This window comes from Rhineura floridana, chromosome 1 (assembly GCF_030035675.1).
Source record: "Rhineura floridana isolate rRhiFlo1 chromosome 1, rRhiFlo1.hap2, whole genome shotgun sequence".
Lineage (NCBI taxonomy): Eukaryota > Metazoa > Chordata > Lepidosauria > Squamata > Rhineuridae > Rhineura > Rhineura floridana.
In genome coordinates, this window is record NC_084480.1 from 15,364,057 (window position 1) to 15,389,683 (window position 25,627).

Here is a 25,627-nt window from a genome sequence, read left to right on the forward strand (position 1 = left end):
CCAGAACAGGTCGAACATCCCCCATCCTGTCAGGAGAACCACCCACCAGCAGCATCTCAGTCTTGTCTGGATTAAGCCTCAGTTTGTTAGCTCTCATCCAGTCCATTGTCGCAGCTAGACATCGGTTCAGCACGTCGACAGACTCACCTGGAGAAGATGAACAGGAGAAATAGAGCTGCGTGTCATCAGCGTACTGATGGCAACGCACTCCAAAGCTCCTAATGACCACACCCAGCGGCTTCATATAGATATTAAAAAGCATGGGGGATAGAACTGACCCCTGCGGGACCCCATACTGGAGATCCCAGCGTGCCGAGCAATGCTCCCCAAGCGCTACCCTCTGGAGACGACCCACCAGGTAGGAGCGGAACCATTGCCATACAGTACCGCCCACTCCCAAATCAGTGAGTCATCCCAGAAGAATACCATGGTCGATGGCATCGAAAGCCGCTGAGAGATCAAGGAGAATCAACAGGGTCACACTCCCCCTGTTTGTCTCCCGACAGAGGTCATCATACAGGGCGACCAAGGCTGTCTCCGTGCCAAAACCGGGTCTAAAACCCGACTGAAATGGATCCAGATAATCGGTGTCATCCAAGAGTGTCTGGAGCTGGTTGGCAACCACTCGTTCCAGGACCTTGCCAAGGAATGGAACGTTAGCTACCGGCCTATAGTTGTTAAGGTTTTCCGGGTCCAGGGACGTTTTCTTCAGGAGTGGTCTCACAATCGCCTCTTTCAGGAGGCCAGGGACCACTCCTTCCCGCAATGAAGCGTTAATCACTGCCCTGGCCCAGCCGGCTGTTCCATTCCTGCTAGCTTTTATAAGCCAAGAAGGGCAAGGATCCAACTTAGAAGTGGTCGCACGCACCAGTCCAAGCACCTTGTCAACGTCCTCAAGCTGTACCAACTGAAACTCATCCAAAAAATTAGGACGAGACTGTGTGCTGGACACCTCATTCGATTCTACTGCTACAACATTGGAGTCTAAGTCCTGGCGGATGCAAGAGATTTTATCCTGGAAGTGCCTAGCAAATTCATTACACCGCGCCTGCGATGACTCCACCATGTCCGTAGGGCCAGAATGTAATAGCCCTCAGACTATTTTAAAAAGCTCAGCTGGGCGGCAGATCGATGATTTAATGGTGGCAGCAAAATGTTGCTTCTTTGCTGCCCTCACTGCCTCTAAATACAGCTTAGTGTAGGCACTTACCAGTGCATCATTGCATCCATCAGGAGTTTGCCTCCATCTGCACTCAAGCCGTCTTCTATGCTGTTTCATCGCTCTCAGCTCCAAAGTATACCATGGAGCTGCATGAGCTCTACACCGAAGAGGGCGCACAGGAGTGATCGTGTCAACTGCCCGGGTCATTTCTGCATTCCACAGTTCCACCAGGGCTTCGACAGGAGCACCAGCCTTATCAGCTGAAAAACTCCCCAGAGCCTTTTGAAAATCCTCAGGAATCATTAGTCTCAGGAATCATTAGTAAAAAGCCCTTTCTACTACTTTGCTTTAAAGGAGTCCTAACATGACCAGGCTGATATCATCTTGGGCATGTAATGCCAGTCTTAATTCATTTCTTTCTCCTCTTTTGAACACCTATTGCAGGAGTAGCCAATGTGGCACCCTCCAGGTGTTGTGGACCACCATTCTCCTCAGCAACTCCCATCAGCCTCAGTCAGCATGGGCGATGGTCAGAGATGATGGGATTTATTTTTATTCATGTAGTCACTACTATTTACAAAAAGGGGGTCTCAAAGCAACTTACAATTTTGTTATTTTATTGTATTTTTAATTGTAAAACTACACATAATACTAAAAGCATTCATCCGCAATCAATCAGTTAACAAGGAAAATATCTTTCCTCACCCAACCAAAAGATGAACACCAAGAACAGGTCAAAATATCAAACCACATCAAAGTCCAAACGCTTGAGAGAATAAAAATGGCTGGCACCTAAATGCTGCCAAAGTTAGTGCCAGACAAGCCTCCCTTGGGAAAGCTCTCCACAGCCAAGGGATTCCCACCCACTCTCTCACTGCCACCCTACATGCTTCCCTTGGAAGAGGCATATGGAGAAATGCCTCTGATAGCATCATAGTGTCCAGATAGCTTCATATGGGCAGAAGCGGCCTTTGAGGTATTGGGATCCTGAGCTGTATGAGACTTTGACCCTACAAAGGCTTACATAGCTTGGGATCCCAATACCTCAAAGACCACTTTTCCCCATATGAACCCAAGGAAGACTTACCTGGCACCATTGTTGTCAGCTTTTAGGTGCTTATTCTCTCAGGCATTTGGACTGTGATGTGAATACATCTTTTGTTCTGTTCTTTGTGTTCATCTTTTGGTCAGCGCTTTGAATTGCGCCTGGAAACCAATCGACAGGGACTGGGACTAAATCCCAATTGAAACTGATCTAGAAAATGTACCATTGGTATCACCTGAAGGGTGATTTTCTTAGGTAGTCTGACATCACGTGGGATATAGCGCCATCTAGTGTCCAAAGGCAAGAATGGATCAAAGTCAAGACCTGGGGCATTGAGCCCCTCCCACTCCAGTTCATTCGTGACGAGACCGAAGTGAGAGACATATCTGAAAAGACATAAAAGGCCAATGGGCCTAACAGCAAGGAAACAGTGTCTCAAAACATGACCCAAAGATCGCAAGCATATTAAACAGGTCCAAATTGGTCTTGACTTGGTAAAAACGTTTAAATATTATAACACTGAAGAGTAATAAGTGGTAAGGTAGCAAAAAACCCCAAATCCTCCAAAAAGGGAGGGCCGTGATGTCGGACTACCTAAGAAAATCACCCTTCAGGTGATACCAATGGTACATTTTCCTTAGGTAGTCCGACATCACGTGGGATGTACCAAAGCAGCCCCTAATAGGGAGGGACCGCCTCTTGGCTACTTAGCAGAAATAACGTGTTGTAAAACACGCCTCCCGAATGAGGCATCAGCAGAAGCGTAACGGTCTATCTTATAATGTCTTATGAAAGAATTTGGGGTAGACCATACAGCCGCTCTGCAAATCTCTGCTAGAGGAGCATTGGTTGCTAAGGCAGCCGTAGTGGCAGCTGACCTAGTGGAATGTGCCGTTATGTTACGAGGCACTGGCAGCTGAAGGGACTCATATGCCAATGCAATACAGGCACGCAACCAACAAGATAACGTAGAGCTAGACACCTTTTGCCCCAGAGTACACGGGTGAAAGGATACAAATAAGGAATCCGTTGACCGTATGTCCTGGGTGCGAGACAGGTATGTCTTGAGGGCCCTCCGGACATCTAGCGAGTGCCAGACCTTTTCGAGTGGATGAACAGGATCCGGACAGAACGAAGGCAAAACAATGTCTTGGTTACAGTGGAACGCCGAAATGACCTTGGGACGGAAGGAAGGATCTAGACGTAGTACCACTGAGTCCTTATGGAAAATACAGAGATGGCGGGCCGAGGACAGTGCCCCCAACTTTGAGATTCTTCTCGCCGAGGTGATCGCCATGAGGAACAGGACTTTGAAGGCCAAAAGACGTAAAGGCACAGATCGAAGGGGCTCAAAAGGAGGGCGCTGCAGGGCTTGCAGGACCTTCGATAAACTCCATGAAGGAAAGCGATGACAAACTGCTGGCGACAGCAGGACGGCCCCCTTCAAAAAATGTTTGACCAGTGGGTGTGAACCCATAGGAATAGTAGGAGACGTGATGGAGAGAATAGATGAAATTGTGGCGGCGTGGCGGTGTAAGGTGTTAGGTTTCAGTCCCATCTTCAGGCCTCTATGTAAAAATTGCAGTAGATGTTGAACCTTGGCCTGAGATGGTAGAACGTTTTGAGAGTCACACCAACTAGCGAAGGTAGACCAGGTGCTCTGGTAGACCCGAGAGGTCGACTGCTTTCGAGACGCGAGAATTGTGTCCACAACTTCCTTAGACAGTCCCGAATGAATCAAATGTCCGCGTTCAAATGCCACGCTGTCAGATTGAGCCATTCGGGATCCAGATGCCAAATCGGGCCCTGAGATAGAAGATCTGGTCTGAGTGGCAACCTCCAAGACTCCGTCACTGAAAGGGAGAGCAGGTCGGAGAACCACGGCCAACGAGGCCAGTACGGTGCTATCAGGATCAGATGGGCCCTTTCGCGTTGCAGCTTCCTGACCTGATGGTCCTGTCCAATAGCGGTATCGGGGGAAAAGCATATAGGAGGCCTGCTGGCCACTGAGTCAACAGTGCATCCGTCGATTTCACGTCGTTGTCCAGATACCTGGAGAAGTAGCGAGGGAGCTGGTAATTGTGACTGGATGCAAACAGATCCACAGAGAGGATGCCGAACCGTCATTGGAGAAGGCTGAGCCAGTCGGCCGCAACATTTAAAACACCTCAGAGATGTTCTGCTCTCAGTGAAAGTAGATGTATTTCGGCCCATTGGAAGAGTTGAGACGCTTCCGCCTGGAGGCACTGTGACCTGGTGCCCCCTTGTCTGTTCAGATGTGATTTCACACAAGTATTGTCCGTGCAAATCAATACGTGGTCCAGAAGGAACAAGGGTTGAAAATGCCGAAGAGCCAGATGGACCGCTCTTAGTTCCAGCCAGTTGATATTGTGACTTGCTTCCGTGTTGGACCACACTCCCTGAACATACTGGGAATTGCAATGGGCCCCCCATCCGGACAGACTGGCATCTGTGGTGAGTATGGTCCTGTCTGGTTCTCAGAACGGGGTTCCCAGTCTGAGATTTTTGGACGTAGCCCACCAATGGAAAGAGGTCTGCAGAGATGGGTGCAGGTGGACCGTACGGTGGTTGGACGTGGCAATGTCCTGTTGGAAAGGGAGTAAGGCCCACTGTAAGGGTCGAGGGTGATGCCGAGTCCATGGCACAATGTGAATGGTCGAGACAAACATTCCCAGTGCCCTTGCCAGAAGCATTAAGTCCACCCTCGAACGACATGCGAGGTGTAGAGCCATCTGTGTGATGGCCGTAATGCGATCTGGTGACAAAAAGACCATGGCCTGCGTGGTGTCTAGAATTGTACCCAAATGTTGTAATCTCTGAGTTGGTAGTAGTTGACTTTTGTCGTAGTTGACCAGCCAACCATGGGTGCGTAGAGCTGTAAGAGCAGAGTGGACATGAAAGAGGGCCAAATCTCTGGAACTCGCTCGAATTAACAGATCGTCCAAGTAAGGATAAATGTGGACTCCCTGGAGGCAGAGATAAGCCACCAGGGTTAGCAGCACTTTGGTGAATACTCGCAGGGCCGACGAGAGACCGAAAGGCATTGCTCGATATTGGAAGTGATGGGGGCCGAAGGCAAATCGCAGGAAACGTCTGTGGGTTGGACAGATGGGCACATGAAGGTAAGCTTCTTTGAGATCTATGGAAGCCAGAAAATCCCCTTCGTGTAGCGCCTCTACAATTGACGCCAGGGACTCCATCTTGAACCGTCGGTATTTCACGAAACGGTTAACAAATTTGAGATCTAGTACCGCCCTCCATGACTGATCTCGCTTGGGAACTGCAAACCCCTTGTGCTCTCTCCTCCGGTGGTACAGGTTCTATTGCAGCTATGTCGAGAAGATGGGTTATGGCTTCCCGCATGATCCGGCACCTGTCTCGAACTCTGGGTAGAGTGGATGGAATGAACCTGTCTGGAGGGATCAGCCAAAATTCGTAACCATGGAGGAATAGATCTCTGACCCAAGCAACCCGTGTCAGACATAACCAGTGACTTGCAAACATTAGCAATCTGCCCACCACAGGGAAAGCGTCAGTATTGTCTTCACTGACGAGCTCCACTGCCATAAGTTGAAGTTGAGGCCCCTTGACTTCCCCTGTTCTGTGCTCTGGCTTGGAAATGTTGCCTGTTCCAGGATCCCCTGAAGGAGCGGAAACCAGAAGATCAAAAGTCGCGGCCTCGCCCTGCAGGCCGTGCTCCTCAAAAGGGCTGAAAGGAGCGATATGGGGTGAAATGTCTGAAAGCCCTACGATCCTCTCTCTTAGAAGTGGCCAATACTGGCCTTCGGCTGTCTTTAGGGTCTACCAAGACCACCTTGAGGGCTTCGTCTCCGAAGAGTAAAGACCCAGAAAAGGGTGCTCTAGACAAGTTGCCCTTGGCCGTAGAATCAGCGTCCCAGTGCCTGAGCCAAAGGGTACGCCAAGCTACCACCTGTGAGGCTAAAGCTCGCACGCCCAGCTGGGTGGCATCCAGTGTGGCGTCGGCTATGAAGGCTGCTGTCTTGTGTAATTTTACCAGGCCCTTGCGGAGCTTGACAGGGTCTGGTTCGGGATTATCCAAGAGTTCGTCTAGCCACATCACAGCCGCTCTTGAAAATATGGAAGCTGAAGCAGACGCCTGTAAATAGTAAAGGCAGTAGCCTTGTGATTTTTACGCAAGGCGTAGTCCATGCGGTGTTCAAAGGGGTCCTTTAGTTGTGATTCCCCTTGCTTTGGAAGGAGCGAGCGCGAAACTAAACTGGAGACTGGCTCATCGATGCCTGGAACAAGCAAGCGATTCATTAAGTCCGGGTCCAGTGCATAGAGACTTTTGGCCATAATGGAAAAGCGGCGTGCCTGCAGAGGATGATCCAGCTCTTCCTTGGCCAGCTTGCCAATGGGGTCCGGCACAGGAAGGTAATGATCCAAAGATTTTGGAGACTTAAGGACTTTAGCCCCTTTCATGGGGAGAGTGGTAGATTCGGGCTGTGTAGTTTGAAGGCCCAATGTGCCCAAAGCTCTGCGAGATAGTGGAAGAAAGTCGGCTGCATCAAATAGGCGATATGAGGTGTCCTCCTCAAAGTCTGCCTCGTCACTCCACTCATCCCCTTCGGCTTGAAGAGAATAATCTGGGTCCTCAACCCAGGGATGTCATCTCCAATCCTGCCTCTAGCAACGGCAAATGGGTTGGGCGAGGGGAGCGGTACCACATAAGAACAGCCACATGGGGCTGGGGCACAGGAAAGGTGCTGTTCGCTGTGCTGAATCAATGGAGCTGTCTGGACTCTCGACTGATCTGAGAAGAGGCTTAGTATATCTTTCAACTGCATCAGGAATTCAGGAGACAACTGCAGTCCTGGTACAGAGGCAGGTAGTTGCCCTGATAGCGGACCAGCAGGCGGTTGTGCTTGTGGAGGAACAGCAACAGTGGGCTCACTGGGCTGGAGCAGCAGGCTAGATTGTGAGTGGCAGACCCCAGGCTGGTCAGGAAAACCCTCGAAGTCATCCTCAGATGACCCAGCTGGAGAGTGAAAGAGTGCTGTCAAGTGCTCTTGGTTAGCAGCTTGAGAATGTGGCACAGAAATGTAACGTGTGTTTTTGGTGGCACTGTGGCGAGACAGGTGTTTAGTTTTAGCCACGGCCTTGGAGTGCAGCCTGGGCAGTTTTTGATTTGCAGACTTATGATGCGAGGACTTGCAGGGTCTCTTAGCCACTGCTGAATGTGCATCTGAGTGTTGATCCGCCATTCTGAGCGCCCAGCAATGCTATACCAACACATGCACAGAGGTGGGGGGTGCAGTGTGGCAAGGGATTCTCACCAACACGCGGTATATATAACACCAACACACGCACAGAGGTGGTGGGTGCGGTGTGGCGGAGTACTATCACCAACACACGCACAGAGGTGGGGGGTGCGGTGTGGCATACAGTTCCAATATGCAGCTGCGGCGCAGATAATTTCAAGGTGCAGTCCGAATATGTAGCTGCTGTACAGAGGCACTTGTAAAAATAAGTCCTACAGGCACTTGGATAGCCTGACTAAATAACTGTACAAACAAATGAAGGAGAACAGAAAGGGCGGGAAAAATGGGCAGATCAAAATGGCGCCCGTGAAAAAGGGCGGGAATTTCAATCAAAATGGCGGCCGGGAAGAAGGCACAATGGTGGGCAGGCAAGGGTTCCTGGTGCTTTAGAAGGCCTGTAACGGCCGCGGCAGTAGTCAGGCAGACAGATAGGGGAGGAGCAAGGGTGAGCTCCAAGCACAGCATATAAACGATGACGCTTTTTTAAAAAGCTGGGGGGGGATTCCTCCCACGGCCACCTGAAGAGCCTCAAGGCAGAAAGAGGCTAACAGAGGAGCCGCAAAGGCGAGCTCCAACCGCCCCTTGCCGAGGGAGGCCGCCGCCTATCACTTCAGCCCAATAGCAGCCCCCGCCAAAAAAGCAGAAGTTAAAGGAGCTGCAGCTGCGGCTCCCGACGAAACGAGTGAAAGCTCTAGGCAAAAATCAGGCAAAAAAGGCAACAGCCTTTCGCCGCAGACCCAAGCAGCCGCCGCCGAAAAAGCAGTTATGAAAGGAGCCGCAGCTGCGGCTCCCGGCGAGGTAAAAAGCGAGAAAAAACAGCCGCCGCCTGGAGGAGGCGGTGGCAAGGCAGGGCAAGGGCTGACGAGAGAGCCGCAGCCGCAGCTCTCAGGGCTCGTCCCAAAAGAGAGGGGAGCCCAATAAAATCAGACGTCACCTACGGTGGGGAGACGTCGAAAAGGAAAAAATACTAAAACACTGGCCGAAAAGAGAGCCGCAGCCGCGGCTCTCAGGGTAGGCTCGTCTCTTGGAGATGGGAGCCAAAAGGGAAAACAGCAGCTGCCGGATTCCGTCAAAGAGGAAAAAATACTAAAACACTGGCTGAAAAGAGAGCCGCAGCCGCGGCTCTCAAGGCAGGCTCGTCTCTGGGAGACAGGAGCCAAAAGCGAAAACAGCAGCCGTCGGATTCCTCAGCAAATGGACCAAAAGGGGGAAACAAAGTGAGGTAAAAATAAAAATCCCCCCCCCAAAATAAGGTCTCAGACAATATAAAAAGAGGTTGAGGGAGAAAAGAAACAAGAAGAATTTTGACAGTCCCACACGCTCAAACTTAGCTACAGTAGAAGATCCAAAAGCCTCGAACGAAGGAAGGCAAGAATGAACTGGAGTGGGAGGGGCTCGATGCCCCAGGTCTTGACTTCGATCCATTCTTGCCTTCGGACGCTAGATGGCGCTATATCCCACGTGATGTCGGACTACCTAAGGAAAATCAGTCTCATCCAAGGCAGCTGACTATGGTCAGCAAGTTACAATCCACAATACTGGGGCAGGGGGACACGCTGGCTAACACTGACCTATTGTAATGCCTATTCTTTTGAACACCTTCACCAATACTCAAAAATTGCTCCTGACATTTCAAACATCGGTCTAATAGAAATTATTACCTGTTATTTGTTACACTATTATTAAACTATTATAAAATTGGCAAACAGCCAACTACAGCATTTTAGCAGGACTATGTATCTTCTCAGAAGGCAACTGAAACAGACATGCTATAATCTTTATCATCAAGTTTACTTACAAAAGAGGAATCTCAACAATTAGCTGAATGAGGCAGCACAGTAACTCTTCCATAAGGTCTTCGCACTCTGATCCTGAAAGAAAACAAAGAACAATACCATTACTGGATGTTTTCATACTAGCAATCTGCTTTCCCTCCTTCCAAGAGAAAATGTTGGAAGCTGGCGAAAATGTAGTCGTGTAAGACACAGAGGGAGGTAGCAATAATATACAGCAGTCTATGTGCAAGAATACTTTACTTGTGCGTTCAGCATACAGCATACTGGTTACAGAATACAGGATACACGGCAGCAGCATCAGTCCCCGACAGCATACAGTCTCGCTATACGTAGCTCACTGTTAACTCCATCCAACTTTCCCCCCACACTCAACACATTCCCTCCTGCTGGATTTATAGGGCCTTGGGCTCATTAGTGGTTACAGCTGCCTGATAGCAGTAACCTGAGTCTCGTTATCTCCCTGGCTCTGCCCAAGAGTGGCTTAACCCTTTTCTACCTTGTTTGTGAGGGCAACTGCTGGCTCTATGATAGCCAACAGAAAATTCATCCAGATGCCAATTTACTGAAGTTCAAACCACCCTACCTGTGTGGGCAGTCTGACGTTATTTTTAAAAAAAGTCTGTTCAAGAACATGATGTCAAAATCTTGGAGTGGGGAGGGGAGAGGTTTTATTCTCTTAAAATTAAGTTGAGCCTTCAAATTTTCTCAATTATTACTGTAGAAAAACTATAACCACATCAGCCCCAGCGTCTCTGGAAGATGGTTAGAATATCAGAGCATGGCTGCCTGTTCTGTGGAATAGTATTCCTGACAAGAAACGACAAGCACCGACTATCTGCACTTTCCAGGAACAAATGAAGACACATGTGTTCTGAAAGGCTTTCCCAACTGGCGAATGGATCTCTGTCATGGCTGTCTGCTTTGTATTTTATGTGTGTGTGTATATAAATATATAAACAGAATATATTTTCTGCATTGTTTTTAGCTGTTTTATTGTACATCACCTTGAGATGTATGTGTTGAAAGCTGTTATTATTATTATTATTATTATTATTATTATTATTATTATTATTATTATTGTAAGTCACAATGGAAATCTCAGTGAAAGCATGGAAGGAACTGGTGAACAGACAGACAGGCAAGAACAAGGGAGGGAGGAGAAAAGAAATTAAGGGATAAAGAAGACAAAGGTGCTCTGCAATCCTTTGTGTCTTGCCTTTTAAAACCACTCAAAGCAGGTGACTTTCATTCCTATTCTACAAAATAGGGAATCAAGGCTGATGTGCCCCAGACAGAACTTGTCCATGACAGCATCTGTATTCATCTATCTTTAATTTTTCAGGCTTAAATATTGAAATATTGAAAGACCTCCTCTCTGTGAGACCAGGGTGGCAGATTGCATGTACTGGAGGTTGGGCCCAAAGGGCAGTTTAGGGATTCTGCTCGTGTACCGTCCACCCCGCTGCATGACGGACTCCCTGGCCGAGGTGCTAGAAGTGGTCTCGGATATACAGGCGCAGTCCCCAAACCTTTTGGTATTGGGGGACTTCAATGTGCATTCGGAGGCCACTCTCACTGGGGCACCTCGAGACTTCTTGGAAACCATGGCTTCCTGGGAGCTGCACCTTATTTCCATGGGGCCCACCCATGTAGCTGGGCATGCACTTGATCTTGTGTTTGTCTCGGGAGAGGAGGGAAGTGATCTGAAAATTGGGAATACTTCCATCATACCCTTGTCATGGTCAGACCACTATTTGGTGAAGGTAGACTTTCGATGCCACAAACCCTCCGTGGGGGTGGAGGACCCATTAAGGTGGTCCACCCCAGGCATTTGATGGATCCTGATGGATTCCTGAACGTGCTTGGGGATTTGGAGCTGGCACACAGCCACTTGGCTGATGCCCTGGTGGAGGTTGGAATACCGCAATCACCGGAGCATTAGACCGGGTGGCTCCGAAATGCCCTCTCCCCCTGAATAGAACTCAGACGGCACCGTGGTTTACCTCATGGTTGCGAATTCTGAGGCGGGAGGTGAGACGGCTAGAGCACCGGTGGCGGAAGTCTCGCTCTGATGACGATCGAACACATGTTAGAGCTGCGGCAGCAACCTATCATGTGGCAATAAGGGCAGCAAAAAGAATGTTTTATGCTGCCTCTATTGCATCTGCGGAGTGCTGTCCCAGGAGACTGTTCCAAGTGGTCCGGAGCCTGGTCGGTCCAGTTGCTCCGGAACTGATGGAACATGATAAGGTCACCTGTGACAAATTTGCAAAGCACTTCACGGAGAAAATCGATCGTATCAAAAGTGCTATTCCGTACGCTGTGGATACAGTGAGTGAGCCAGAGGTGACCAGTGCTGCTCTGGTGGTGTGGGATAGGTTCCAGCTTCTTCCTTCTGATGAAGTGGACAAGGTGCTTTCAACCTTAAAGCCAACCACCTGCTTACTTGATCCTTGCCCATCATGGCTCACTATGAGCTGTAAAGATAAACTGGGCGAGGGGATCAAGCTGGTGGTAAATGCTTCACTTGAACAGGGAGTAATGCCATCAGCGCTCAAGGAGGCAATAATAAAACCACTCTTAAAAAAGTCCTCCTTGGACCCTCGAGATTTGAATAACTTCCGCCCAGTTTCAAACTTGCCATTCTTAGGCAAGGCAATTGAGCGGGTGGTGGCAAAGCAGTTGCAAGCGCACTTGGAGGAAGCAGATTGTCTGGATCCATTTCAATCAGGTTTCAGGCCTGGACATGGGACTGAAACAGCATTGGTCGCCTTGGTAGATGATATGAGGAGGGCATGGGATAGGGGCGAAGGCACCTTCCTTGTCCTTCTCGATCTCTCAGCGGCTTTTGATACTGTTGACCACGCTATCCTCTTGGACCGCCTGGAGAGGTTAGGCATGGGAGGCACTGTATTGCAGTGGTTCCACTCCTTCCTCTCCGGTAGGTACCAAAGAGTAGCATTGGAGGAGGAGGTTTCGGACCCTTGGCCTGTCACTTGCGGGGTGCCACAGGGTTCCATCCTCTCTCCGATGTTGTTTAACATCTATATTAAGCTGCTGGGGGCGATCATCAGGAGATTTGGGCTGCAGTGTCATCAGTATGCGGATGACACGCAGCTCTAGCTCTCATTTAAATCTTCACCAAGGTTGGCTGTAGAAACCCTGTCCAAGTACCTGGAGTCGGTAGGTGGCTGGATGGGGAGGAATAAGCTGAAACTGAATCCAGACAAAACCAAGGTACTGTTTGTGGGAGACAAGGGAAGGTTGGGGGATATAGACCTGGTGCTTAATGGGGTTTGTTTGCCCCTAAAAGACCAGGTCCGCAGCCTGGGGGTCATCCTTGATTCCCAGCTGTCCATGGAGGCTCAGGTTTCGGCTGTGAGCCGGGCGGCGCTGTATCAACTCCATCTGATACGGAGGCTGCGCCCCTACCTTCCCAACCATCTGCTCCCACCAGTAGTACATGCCCTGGTCACCTCTCGCCTAGACTACTGTAATGCGCTCTACGTGGGGTTACCCTTGAAAACGGTCCGGAAGTTGCAACTGGTACAGAATGCAGCGGCTCGTCTGATCAAAGGCAGCCGCCGGCAGGACCATATCACTCCAGTGTTAATGGAGTTGCACTGGATACCGGTTGCTTACCGAGCCCAATTCAAGGTGTTGGTTTTAACCTTTAAATCCCTATACGGTTTTGGACCAGTCTATCTGAAGGAGCACCTCCAGCATCGGCAGGGATGCCGCTCAACAAGATCAGCCTCAGAAGACCTTCTCTCGATCCCACCGGTTAAAACAGCTAGGCTGGTGAGGACCAGAGGGAGGGCCTTTTCAATAGTGGCCCCCACCCTATGGAACTCTCTCCCAAATGATCTCCGCCATGCCCCTTCTATGATGAGCTTCCGCCAGACTTTGAAGACTTGGCTTTTCCAGCAGGCCTTTGGAATGGGTTAAGTTTTACTGTTGGGTTCTTAAATTTTAATTTTTAATGTTCAATGTATTTTATCTTGTACGTCGCCCAGAGTGGCTGGTCAACCAGCCAGATGGGAGACTAATAAATATAATATAATAATAATAATATAATAAAATCAAGTTAACATTAAAAGTAGGGTATATAGATATTACAGCTTTGTTTTGAATTCCTCATACATATCTGAAGGAAAAATGTTACTGGATTGTGGTGTACACTGGTTTCATATTATTAGTCCCACTGATTGAGAACCACAGATCTAGAGAAGCAGGAAGATTGCATGAGAAGCTCCTCTGACATTTACAACTTGTAGCAGAGAAGTCTCCCTATTCATCACCAACAGCTCAAGAGAAATGAGAGGATGAGCACAAAAAAGAAATAAAATTTGGCACCTGAGATAAAAATGTGTTTCCCTGAAAGTTTTCTGAACTGAATTGCATTGGCAGGTATATCAGTTCATTGATTTTCAGCTGGCAACCATGCCCCAACCAAAGATGGGTTGCGGCAGTGGCATTACTGACACTTCCATCTGGTTGTCTTCATTGCTTAAGCTTTTGTAATAGAAGGAGAAAGATGGAGTGAGATAAAGGAAGAAAGTGAAAGACAATGATGAACAGAGGAAAAACAGGGAGAGAGAAGCAACATATACAAGGCAAAACTAAAAGCGGACCCTGTGTTTCAGTTTGGGGTTAAAGGCAAGCCCTGGGTTTCAAGAGGTTAAACACTACCAAGCTAAGTGACCCTAATGGGCAGAACTGGCCAACTGAGACACAATTAAAAAAATTTTCCATTTAGCACTTCCTCACAAAATTACTATCAGCACTGCACACTTGAAAAAACAAGAAGCGCAAAGTTTTTCTCTGAAATTCAGCCATTAAGCAAAGGCTTTATTAACATAATTGCTTTCATTTGACTGCTTCATAGGATACAAAAAACCCTTTTCCATTTACTTAGGCACATGTCAGTCATTTGCATCCATGACACTCTTGAGCACACATCTGTACAGAAAGTTTTTGAACCCAAGAGTTCCTAGATTTTTGTCCTGGCACAAAGGAACCTTAAGTGTCGTCATTATCCAAGCCTCACAACATTCCAAATGAGGAAAATATCCCAGTTTTATAGAGGGTAAACCAAAGTAGGAAACAATCAGCTGGCAGAAGATCACAGTGAAGCAGAGATCACACCAAGGAGGAACTCCAATTTCCTGGGCTTCTGGTTCCCTGCTCCAAACCAAAAGACCACACACAAGCACCTTCTTTGTTAAAGATGTCATGCTGTCTGTTAAAGAAAGCAATTAAATGCCACTTTCTTCAACCAATATACTTCTACAAATTTCGCTGTCCTGATTAGCAAGAATGGGACCAACTCTAAGGTGTTGCCTGACATGCTAATGTGCAGTCGAGGTCTTGATAAAATAATATTAATATTCTTTAATGACTGTTAGTGCTTTATTTAATGCCCAACTTTCTTTTGCCTTTGGGATGTGACAATGATCAGAACTAGTGGGTGGGGCAGAGAAACAGTTGCAGTGAGTATTGCGGGGGGGGGGAGCAGAGAGCTGTGAGATAACCCAGATCAGAATGATTGAGGGAACTGATGCAGGGATTCAAACAATTGCTCAGAGAATTCAATGCATGATCTGTAGATTTGTTGCCTGCTGTAGGAACTTTAGCTTCAAATATGTTCTACTTACATATTTGTAAACAAAACTAATATTACAAAAATACCATGTGTCTCTTACACACAGAGAAGTACAGATTGTAGGCCAAGGATAGGGAACTTGTGGCCCTCCAGATATTTCTGGAATACAATTTTCATCATCCCTAGCTGGGGTTGATGAGTGTGGAGTCCAAGAAAACCTGAAGGACTGCAGGTTTCCCATTCCGCAATAGACTAACATGGCTATCCCTCATGAAAGAAATGAAGGTCAAATGCTACCAAGGCGGGGGGGGGAGATTTGAGACACCCAGCCATCATGTAATTCCTACACATTACTAGAACTTGACATTTTTATTTATTTTGCTCCACTGTTGCAAGTAGACAAAATGTTGAGAGCATGATGTGTTGCTCTCATATTGTGAAAAACAAAACTGGGAACTTTAAGAGCAGACAGCATTTTACAGTAATAAAGAAGTCTTCTGCAAATATACAATGCCTTCTGTTCCCTTAGAATTGTTAAATATTTACCATAAGAGCCTGGTGTTCTTTCCTCGTGGGTAAAATGAAGTTGCAACTCCTCTTCTGACATCTGACATATCAACACTTTGAGCAGGCAGCAAATAATAAACAGTGCATTGTGAGCCTGCCAGATAAAGAGGTGACTAGAAGAGAAACAGACAATTCAATGGCACATATACCAATCAAATGTACATCAAGAATTGCAATTCGATGTGCATTACAACAAGGCAAGAAGTGGTCCAGTAGCCACCTGTAGGCATTTAAACAAAGGTCTTGTGTGAGCCAAAAACAGTGCATACACAATTAAAAAGGGAAGTAATTTACCCACATCTTTAATTTGGATTTGATAAGGGATAACAGAGTATTGTTACTAAGAATCACCACTGTAAAGAACATGAGTTCAGTCTCAGAGGTCTTTCCTGTCCCAACTATATCTTCAACTACCAGACTAAGGACGACTGTACCTTGAACTTCTTCCTTTCCACCCAGAATAAAATCACTACACCAGTTGCATAACCAAATGCCTGAAAAAAGCACTTTTAGCAACACAAAAGAAATTCCCTTTGTTGGAGAAAAAAGCGAAATTGAATTTCACATTTTTTATCCTATCCTAATCTAGTAAATTCTAGATATAATGCTCAGGATTTAAAATAAATTAAGGTTTAACTGCAAAGCTTCATCAGGCTGATGTGTAAATACTCCTAAAATAATCACTTAAGCTGAAAAACAAATGTTTATTTTGCAAACCAGACAGCTGGTGGCACAACATTAGAAGTGATTGCTACATTTTAGATGAAAAACACACACACATAAAATAATTGCTAAATCATTATTTTAAACACTAAGCTCCAAGGAATTTTGAATCACAGGCTATAAATCTAGGAAAGAAGCATTTGGACACTATTTTTATTGTCTCCCTTCCCCACCCTCATCAAAAAACGGGACAGCACTACCCTGCATATGGATTACACCAGAGATTAATACAACCTTATGTAAGTAAATATTTGTTGTGTAATTGAGAACAAGCAGCAAAGTCTGTTAAGACACTGCTGCTTCCCAACATTATATCTTTTCCCCAGACTTTTGAAACATGGAAGGTGCTTTACAAGCAATAAGGTATCAGATGACAGTGGATAGGACACAGGGTTGATCACATTCACAACTCTGAAAATAACTGCCTGGGTGTAACCTCAGGTCCTACTGATATCACATGCATGCAGTATTTGAGGGAAGAAGCTTGCATAAAGCTCAGGTGGGCATCATTCAATCAGCCTACTTTCTAATCCATCATTATGTCAGCAGCCATGCTGTGTTGCCCAACTTCATGGGGCCTGCTAGCAGACTGCGCCAGACAGCAGCCAATAAAAACAGAAGAGAGTGCCATGGCCTAGTTCCATAACGCAAGACTATTGTCTGATCTTTTCAGCTACTGATGTTATGATGCAATGCAAACTAGTTAGTGTGACCTGCTGAAGGGAGCCCAAACAGAAGGCAAGACTCATTGACTTGGTTTGCACATTGCATTTGAGTGCAGCATGCCCATGTATGCTGCTGAAATCATGATCATTTTGCTCCTCCCCCAGTCCTGCTGCTGCTGCGCTTCCAGGAGCTAAGCTATGTTGATCTAGCATTATGTGCAAATCTGGGCTCATTGTTTGTTTCTCTCCAAACAAACCATGAGTAGTAACCAACATTTGTTCTTGGCTTACCATTCATGGTTTGGAGAGAAACAAACCACAAGTCTGGATTCAAACATAACACTAAACCAAGCCATGGACTGTTTCCCAGCAGAACAGCACGAGAAGTGGAGGAAGAGCAAAACGCCCATAATTTCAGTAATGTGCATCAGCACAGTTCACTTTCACATTTAAACCATAGTTTAGTTTAACTATGGTTTAAAGTGACATACAAATACGGAGTCATAAATCAATGTACTCTGGTGAAATTTTGTAATAAAGCCACAGTAAGCATGAGGCAAGAATCCCTAAAGTAATGGGAGATTATCCAGGCTATTTCCAGCACAGATTGAGCATAGCTTGATTAGGAAATTGCCCCCTGGCTCAATCTGTACTGGAAATCTATGTTGTTCTTTGCATCTCCCATCTTCCATATTCTTCCAGATCAGTATAGCTGTGTGATACCTATATAGCATACCTACAATAGCAAACTGTGAATAGTTAAATGATGGGGAAATCCCTTATTTGTCACAACACTTTTTTCTTCTTGAAAAAGCTACCCATAAGGAATTTTAGGAGATTCCATGGCTCTACATGCTCATGGATAAAAATTGATAAAAATAGGAGAACTTCCTACCAATCTATCTTCCTTTGTTTTACATTTTGGCAGGTCTGAATAGCATTTGCTTTATTTAGCCAGGCCTACTGTTCACAAGGCCTCACAGTTTAAAATATTTACAGGTAACCAGAGTTACTATTTATCAGAAATACTCAAAAGCAGACTTGCAGTTAGCTATGCACCAAGGGTGAGTAGTTTGCTGGCCACGTTACTGACTGTTAAGTACAAGAAAATTTACCATGGGTTCACTAGGGCTGGTGGAGCAAAGCTGACTTACACAAAACCCACAAACATGCTGCACTTACTTTTGACATTCTGCTGAAATTTTTAACTCTTTCGTTCTAGAAAGGAAGACTTTAATCAGCGCCGTAAGATTTCCTGTTCGAGGATTATTCTCCACTAGAAGGAAGAATTGAACAGGTTACACTGCAGGTTCAAACATTAAGCCTGTGACCTAGGAATAAGCCTGACTGAACACAGTGGTACCTGCTTCCTAGCAAATGTGATTAGAATCAAGTTGCAAAAGGAATAAATTCCAGTATCTGATGGGTAGGGGAGATTTGCCATGATTTGATCAGGTGGCCAACACAGGATTTTTAGGCAACCTTTTTGGACACCCACATAACGTAGTCATGACAGAACTTCCAAACTGCAAATGCAGCCTCCCACAAGAAGTGAGCCTCAAGTTCCAATTTGCAGTGGCAAGCCCTGCCTTGTGGCATGAGTGCAGAGAAACAAATCTAGCAACTGATGGTTCTTCCAGACTCCACCCTATCCTGCACTACGGTGTCATCCATATCTATTAAGGTAGAGATCTATTGCCTTATCACTGTTCAAATCTTCAATTCACAGGCTGTTCCAACACACACAGTAAATGCCTCTTTGGGAATTCAGAGGCCTAATCAGACAGCAATCACTGTTTATTTGTTATTATTTATTTAATTTACATCTCGTCCTTCCTCCCAGAAGGAGTCCAGGGCTCCTTCAAGTTATGACTTTGGCTAAGAGAAGCTGTGTTCGCTCAGTGGCTAAGTGTCCCCTGGGTTACAGAGCTCAAAAGGTAAAAATAAACTATATTTAAGTGTTTGCTCTGACACTGAAGGGTTATTCCCTAGAGGGCTTTTCTTTGTCTTCTTTGTCTTTGTCTTGAACTTGGACAATGATGTACTAGAAGGCCTTTATTGCTCTTAAAAAGGACTCTTATTGCTATCTCTTCTTTGCAACTCAGAGTCCTTAGTTTTCATAATACAATATATTGCAAGTTTCTTCACAAATGCATAATTAGTAGGATTGCAACATTTACAGTACAGTCCTATGCATGCTTACTCAGAACATGGTCTAACCCAACTTACCTAGAAGTAAGTCGCACTGAATTCAATAGTATTTACTTCCAAGTAGACATTCTTAGGATTGCCTTGTTAGGCAATAAATTAAAACTCATGTGATTAAAGTAATCTTAGTCAATCAGATGACATCTCTAATAATTAACTTTTGCAATTCATTGACACAAGATATGATGATAACCACTAGATTATATGGAACAAGATATAAAGAGATGCCTTTGAAAAAAGCTGCTTTCAGATTTGTACTGAGCAGGAAATGAAAGCCACACCCCTAAGGCAAACGTATGGAAGTGATGCGGGACACCCACCAAAATTCCAGCCCAGATTTACATATCCATATGCGAGACTGCCCTGAGACCATGAAGAGGTAACAGCATCTTTTAGTTGACTTTTGTCCCTACCCCCTCCATAACACATACTAAAAACCTGTACTGTGATGTCATGTTGTTGTACATTTTCCTACCCCTCCCACTGGTGGCTCATGCTATGGATGGAACAGAGGTAAGTAAATGCACAGCATCACAACACATTGCTTTTATTTTCTACAGATATTCTCCTTTGAAAAAAATGCTTTAAATTCCTTTTCAAAAAAGAGAATGAAAAACAACCTGTTCTACTACAACTTATTAAAGCTGAACCCAAGCCACTTCCTGTGACAGCATGCAAAATAAAGCAAAAACCTGTGAAAACGTTATGTTCAAACAGCACATGCGGGCACAATATGTCTACACAGAGCCTTGTGAGTGAAAAGTGGCTTTTAAACAACCCATGTACAGAGCACAGATGGGAGATATTAAATGCACCCCAGATACAAAGGTTTATATACAGCAGTGCGATTTATTACGAACATTGACAATACAAAGAACATGGAAATGAATGAGAACATCAAAATAGCCTCCTACCTAAAGCCTTGCAGACTGAAACAGCGGCTTCTTCCAGAAGCTTTAACTCAGCACTGAAGATAAAAGAAAGAAATGTATTAGAGCCAACAATGACCTTGCAAATTCTAGTCATTAACAAGACACAATCACAAAGTATTAAAAAGAGAAAGCAACTAATATCTGTTATAATGAAACATGTTGTTTTTATCCATTGCAATTTTAGACCTCCTCCACTTAAAAACTCAAGAGTAAGAGAAAATAAAAATCCAACTATAAACACACAATGAGAAAACTTACTGAAACAGAGTACAGCAGAATGCAGGCTAAAACCACCCTAATACGTCTTTGATTTCAGTGAAACACTTCAATACTTTTTCCTGAGTTTTTTATTCTTCTGCTGCTGGTTTTGCCTGTAGTCAAGTACTTAATTTTGATATTTGGGGGCAGGGATGGATACTGGTGCACAGTATTATTGCTGGCTTTTATTGATGATTTCATGTCTATCATATTGTATTGTACTTTATTGAAAACCGTATTGGGAGGGTTTTCACACTTAGGGGTGGCCAAATAAACAAACAATAACTTAAATAGAAGCGCTACAAAGTTCAGTTTTTGCAATAATTTACCCAGTGATAACACCACAGCATATATTGGCATCCCCTCCTGTAGAAAGCAGCTAATAATGGGCAGCTTGCTGTACTGGGGAAATGCTTAGGGTGCCAATTAAGGAAGATGATCAAGACCCTGTGCATTCCACTAATTTTCCACACATTTTCCTCATATTGTACTGGCCACACCTGATGGGGCTCACCATTGCCTCACTTGAACTGTGAACAGAAACTTCTCTAGCAGCCACACACTGCATGGAAGATGGGTACTATGCATGCACCTGCAGTGTGGAACAGATAGTTCAGCAGGATACTAGTATAGGTAACAAGTGAGCACAATTGTGACCATAAGGTTGAATCCTAACTTGTCCAACAGGTGGTTCATGCATATACAATTTAAGATATGAATAACAACTTATTCAGTATCACTCAGTGAGTCTATGAATGAAGTCGAACTTGAGCTCTGGTTAACTTGCAACTACAGATGTTTGAGGAAAAATGATGGCTGCATCATTACCATCTCTCTCCCTCTTCCCTCACAGATTTGTCCATTCCAATATAATCTAACAGTGACCCTGATCAAATGATTGAGTTGATCACTTCTATCATCATTAAGGTTATTTAGATTATTATTATTATTATTATCTATTACATTTATATACCGCCCCATAGCCAAAGCTCTTTGGGCAGTTTACAGCAATTAAAAACATTAAAAACAAATATACAAATTTAAAAACACAAAATAATTTTAAAAACACAATTTAATTTTTTTAAAACAATTTAAAAACACATGCTGAAATTCAGATGCCGCTTTCCAAATAATGCTCACAGCAGCTTACAAGAACAGGAAACAAATAAACATCATAAAAAAGATACGACAAACACGCAATCCATAAATATCTCCTGGGTCTATGCCCAGGGTTTCATCATGAGACTGGGATGTTAACTTTCTAAACAGATGTCCCCACTGCCTTGTAGGACCAAGGCCATCTGGAAGGCATTTAAATACACAAATGTTACTGTATGTGTGACTAAAAAGCGTGGCTCATTTTCCTAAAACTTGCTTCTATGTGCCTAGCACTTTTACATGCAAGTTTGCAGTAAATGATGATATCAGCAAAAATACAGCTCCTTAAGTCCTAGGCACTCTACAAAAATTAAAACATGACAGGGCCTGCCCACAGGCTTATAATCAAAGGCCTACAAAAGGAATACAAGGAAATATGCCGGTGGAGAATGGTCGCCTTAGAGTCCCTTTTTTTTTTTTAAGGGAAACATTTTCTGCATAGGAAATAATCCACATTACAGAAGTATAATATATGGCTTTAAAAGATGTGGACACACATGGTGAACAACCCCAACCAACAGCATGTGTACTTACATCTTTTACATTCACCCCTTTAAAAATATCGACACTTTAATTTTTTTTAAATCTACATTTTAATTTTTTTAAATACCACTTTAATATTTATTAAAAATATAAAATCATATTTGCAAAACTTTAATTATTTTAACTAATTCTAATCTAATGAAATATAAATATAAAATTTATGTTAGATTGTCTTTTGTTGTTGTTATATGCCTTCAAGTTAATTACGACTTATGGCGACTCTATGAATCTGCGACCTCCAGTAGCATCTGTCGTGAACCACCCTGTTCAGATCTTGTAAGGTCAGGTCTGTGGCTTCCTTTATGGAATCAATCCATCTCTTGTTTGGACTTCTTCTTTTTCTACTCCCTTCTGTTTTTCCCAGCATTATTATCTTTTCTAGTGAATCATGTCTTATATCACAATTACATCAGCTGCAAGAAAGCTCCAAAACAATTCCAAATTAAACATTTGATTTATATAACTAGTATGGACTAAAAAAAATGGACTGCCTTCAAGTCGATTCCGACTTATGGTGACCCTATGAATAGGGTTTTCATGGTAAGCGGTATTCAGAGGGAGTTTACCATTGACACCGTGTGAGGCTAAGAGGCAGTGACTGGCCCAAGGTCACCCAGTGAGCTTCATGGCTGTGTGGGGATTCGAACCCTGGTCTCCCAGGTCGTAGTCCAACACCTTAGCCACTACACCACTAGTATAGGTAGACCGAAAAGTTTCACATACAAATAACCATACACATTCTCTAAGTCTGGACATCATAGCAATACACCCTATTTTGTTAAGCCACTCTTTTTCAGTGGGCATTATCAGTGTTCACCATTTCCTGGCAATTAACATTTTTGCTGCTGTTATTAAGTTTCCAAATAAAATCTAGTGTTCTAATTGTACTTTAAATAACCTAAAAGAATGTATTATGGACTTAGTATTATATAGTAGCTGATCATATTTTCTATATTTTCTTATAATTTCCCCTCAATAATTTCTGACTATCACAAACTCAAACATGAAGATAATCTGCTTCAATTTCCCTACACTTCCAACATCTGATACTTATATTAGAATAAATACTTGCTAACCGCCGTGGGGTTACATACAGCAATATATCAATTTAACATAATCTCTTTTATATTTACACACAGAGTAAATATAAAGTGGTAGAAAATATTCTGCTCATCCTCACTAATATTTATCTGTAGCATCCTCTTCCATCTAACTTTAAAATTATTTCCTTCGTTTTCATCATTACATAGTAAGATATGTATATATGTAACAACAGTTTTTAAATTTTACTTCAGCTAATTATTTTTTCAAATATTTTTCCTTCACTAATATTTTAGTGAAAAAAACCCTTCTTAGCTAGAAATATTGATATCACAATGTTTTTTATCTCCATTTGATCTGCAAACTCAGGTGTTGTGAGGATTTTACCATTTAAAAAAATATATCATATGAGGAATTTAATCTTATTTAATCCAGCAGCAGGAAAATCTGTCTGCTAGGGAACATTCATATTGCTCCTCCAGACACAAGTCTTATGTAAGATTAGATCAAATACTAGTCTTGGCTTTATTGTGAGATCAAGCTTTAAATGCTAAAATGGGAATTATCTCAGTCTGTGACCACACTCCTGTCTTGTTGGACTTACTCTGCACGGGGGGGGGGAGGCTCAAACCACTCCAACATGAAGATTCCCAACTGGGCTTTTATGCCAAAAGGAAATAAAGGATACACTCTTGAATGGCATCACAGATTATTTCTTTCTAAATTACAACCAAGAGGTTATTTGATACAATTTCTAGACCTAGACTTTGGCTGAAATTGCAAAAATTGGGCATTGATAGACGTCTATTAGCTCTGATCCAAGGTCTATATCAAAATACTTCGTTACAAATACGATGTAATAATAAAGGCCATTTAACGAAACAAATCTCCACCTCAAAGGGAGTTAAACAGGGGTGCATTCTTGCACCCCTGCTATTTAACATCTACATCAATGCCATAGTGGACACTCTTACACCTATCTCATCGCACCCTCCAACATTATTCCGCATTCTGAGATTTTGTTTATTGTACGCTGATGATATAGTTTTGCTATCGCTTACCCCTATAGGTCTTAAAAGAATGCTGGCGGCTCTCACGTCAGTCTGTCTAGAGGAAGAATTAATAATAAACCACCAGAAAACCAAAGTACTAGTTTTCACTAAAAAAAAGATAAATCATGTGTGGAGGATTGACAAACTACCCATTGAACAGGTTAAAACCATTAGGTACCTTGGAATTATATTTCAAGCCTCAGGTTCACAGCAGCAACATATTACTTCTACTCTGTTAAATGCCAAGCGTACAACAAAGACTTTATTATCTTTTTTTTATACTAAAGGAGGTCAATCTATTTCCCCGGCCATAAAAGTATTCGTGGCTAAAATTGTACCGCAAATTCTCTATGGTGCTCAAACTAGTACATATACGAACTTTACAAAGTTTGAAGCTTTTCAAAACTCCTTTTTAAGATCCATTCTATGAGTCCCCACCTGTGTCCCTAACCACATTCTGAGACTAGAATGTGGTCTCCAATCTATCGAGTCATGTATATGGAAAATGAGAATACTATTTTGGCTGACATTGATTTTTAACCCTTTAGGCTTGGCTCCCCATGTTCTTGCTGACAACTATTACTCCCCCTGGAAAAAAATGATTCAAGATAAGCTGTTGGGTTTAGGTTTATCTCCATCTTATATTCTCCAACTGGGTTATCAATCTGCTCGAGAGTTAGTCAAACAACGACTCAAAGATATTGACTTTCAGCACCACCTACTCCTTGTTAGAAATCAACGCCACAACCCCAAATTCTGTACTTTAATGTCTTACCTCTCGACTTTGGAGCTCCCTAAATTTCGTAGAGCCTTTATGCTTATGAGATTAAATATTCTGCCCTCTGCTGTCCTTGAAGGCAGATATAATAAAATTCCTTACTCAGAGAGACTATGCCCTTGTAATGAAGGACAAATTGAATCCAACGAACATGTCCTGCTATGCTGTTTATACTATGATGACTTGAGAAAGCAATTAATTTTACCTATTTTATCATCCCTTCCAGGTAGATCTTATGCATTTTATTCAGACTATTTACTAGGTGATTATTCCCCCGAGGTGACTTTTGCAGTCGCTAAATTTAATGCGGCAGCCATCCAACTTAGGAAAAGTAGGAAGAATTTCCCAATTGTAAAATAATATGTATAGTCATTTTAATTGTTTTAATCATGCTGGGGTTGGACCTAACACTGGATTTTTGGTATTTGTTTGTATAACTATGTATGTTGTCTGGATTGGTCTATTGACTGTACCAATAAATTCATTCATTCAACCAAGAGGTTAGTCAGGCCACGCTTTGGGGTGCTCTAAAAGTTGTTCTTTGAGGTCTATACATCAAAGAAGCATCCTTTTTAAAGAAACAAAAAACTCTAGCAAGACTATTATTGACCCAAGACATCTCCAGACTTGAGGCAGAGTATAAATGCATGTGATTGTTGAAAGTTTACAAGACCTTAACACATAAACATGTAGAGCTCCAGGCATTAGACATTGACTACATAAACACTGCTATATCACATTTAAATAGGAAATATTATGAGTTTGAAAATAAATGTTCCAGATTTTTGAGA

At 43.8% G+C, this 25,627-nt stretch overlaps 1 protein-coding gene across 5 annotated transcripts in view; it reads right to left on the reverse strand.

Annotated features, from left to right (window-relative positions):
• Positions 1-25,627, reverse strand: part of DYM (dymeclin) — a 282,022-nt gene that overhangs the window by 206,654 nt on the left and 49,741 nt on the right. For all 5 annotated transcript variants that reach the window (XM_061614422.1, XM_061614383.1, XM_061614393.1 and 2 more), the window contains 4 exons: positions 19,989-20,041; positions 18,049-18,142; positions 15,458-15,591; positions 9,309-9,381 (listed from right to left, as the gene is read on the reverse strand). In XM_061614422.1, coding sequence (XP_061470406.1) covers positions 9,309-9,381; positions 15,458-15,591; positions 18,049-18,142; positions 19,989-20,041 — 354 coding nt within the window. The remainder of the gene's footprint in view (positions 1-9,308; positions 9,382-15,457; positions 15,592-18,048; positions 18,143-19,988; positions 20,042-25,627) is intronic.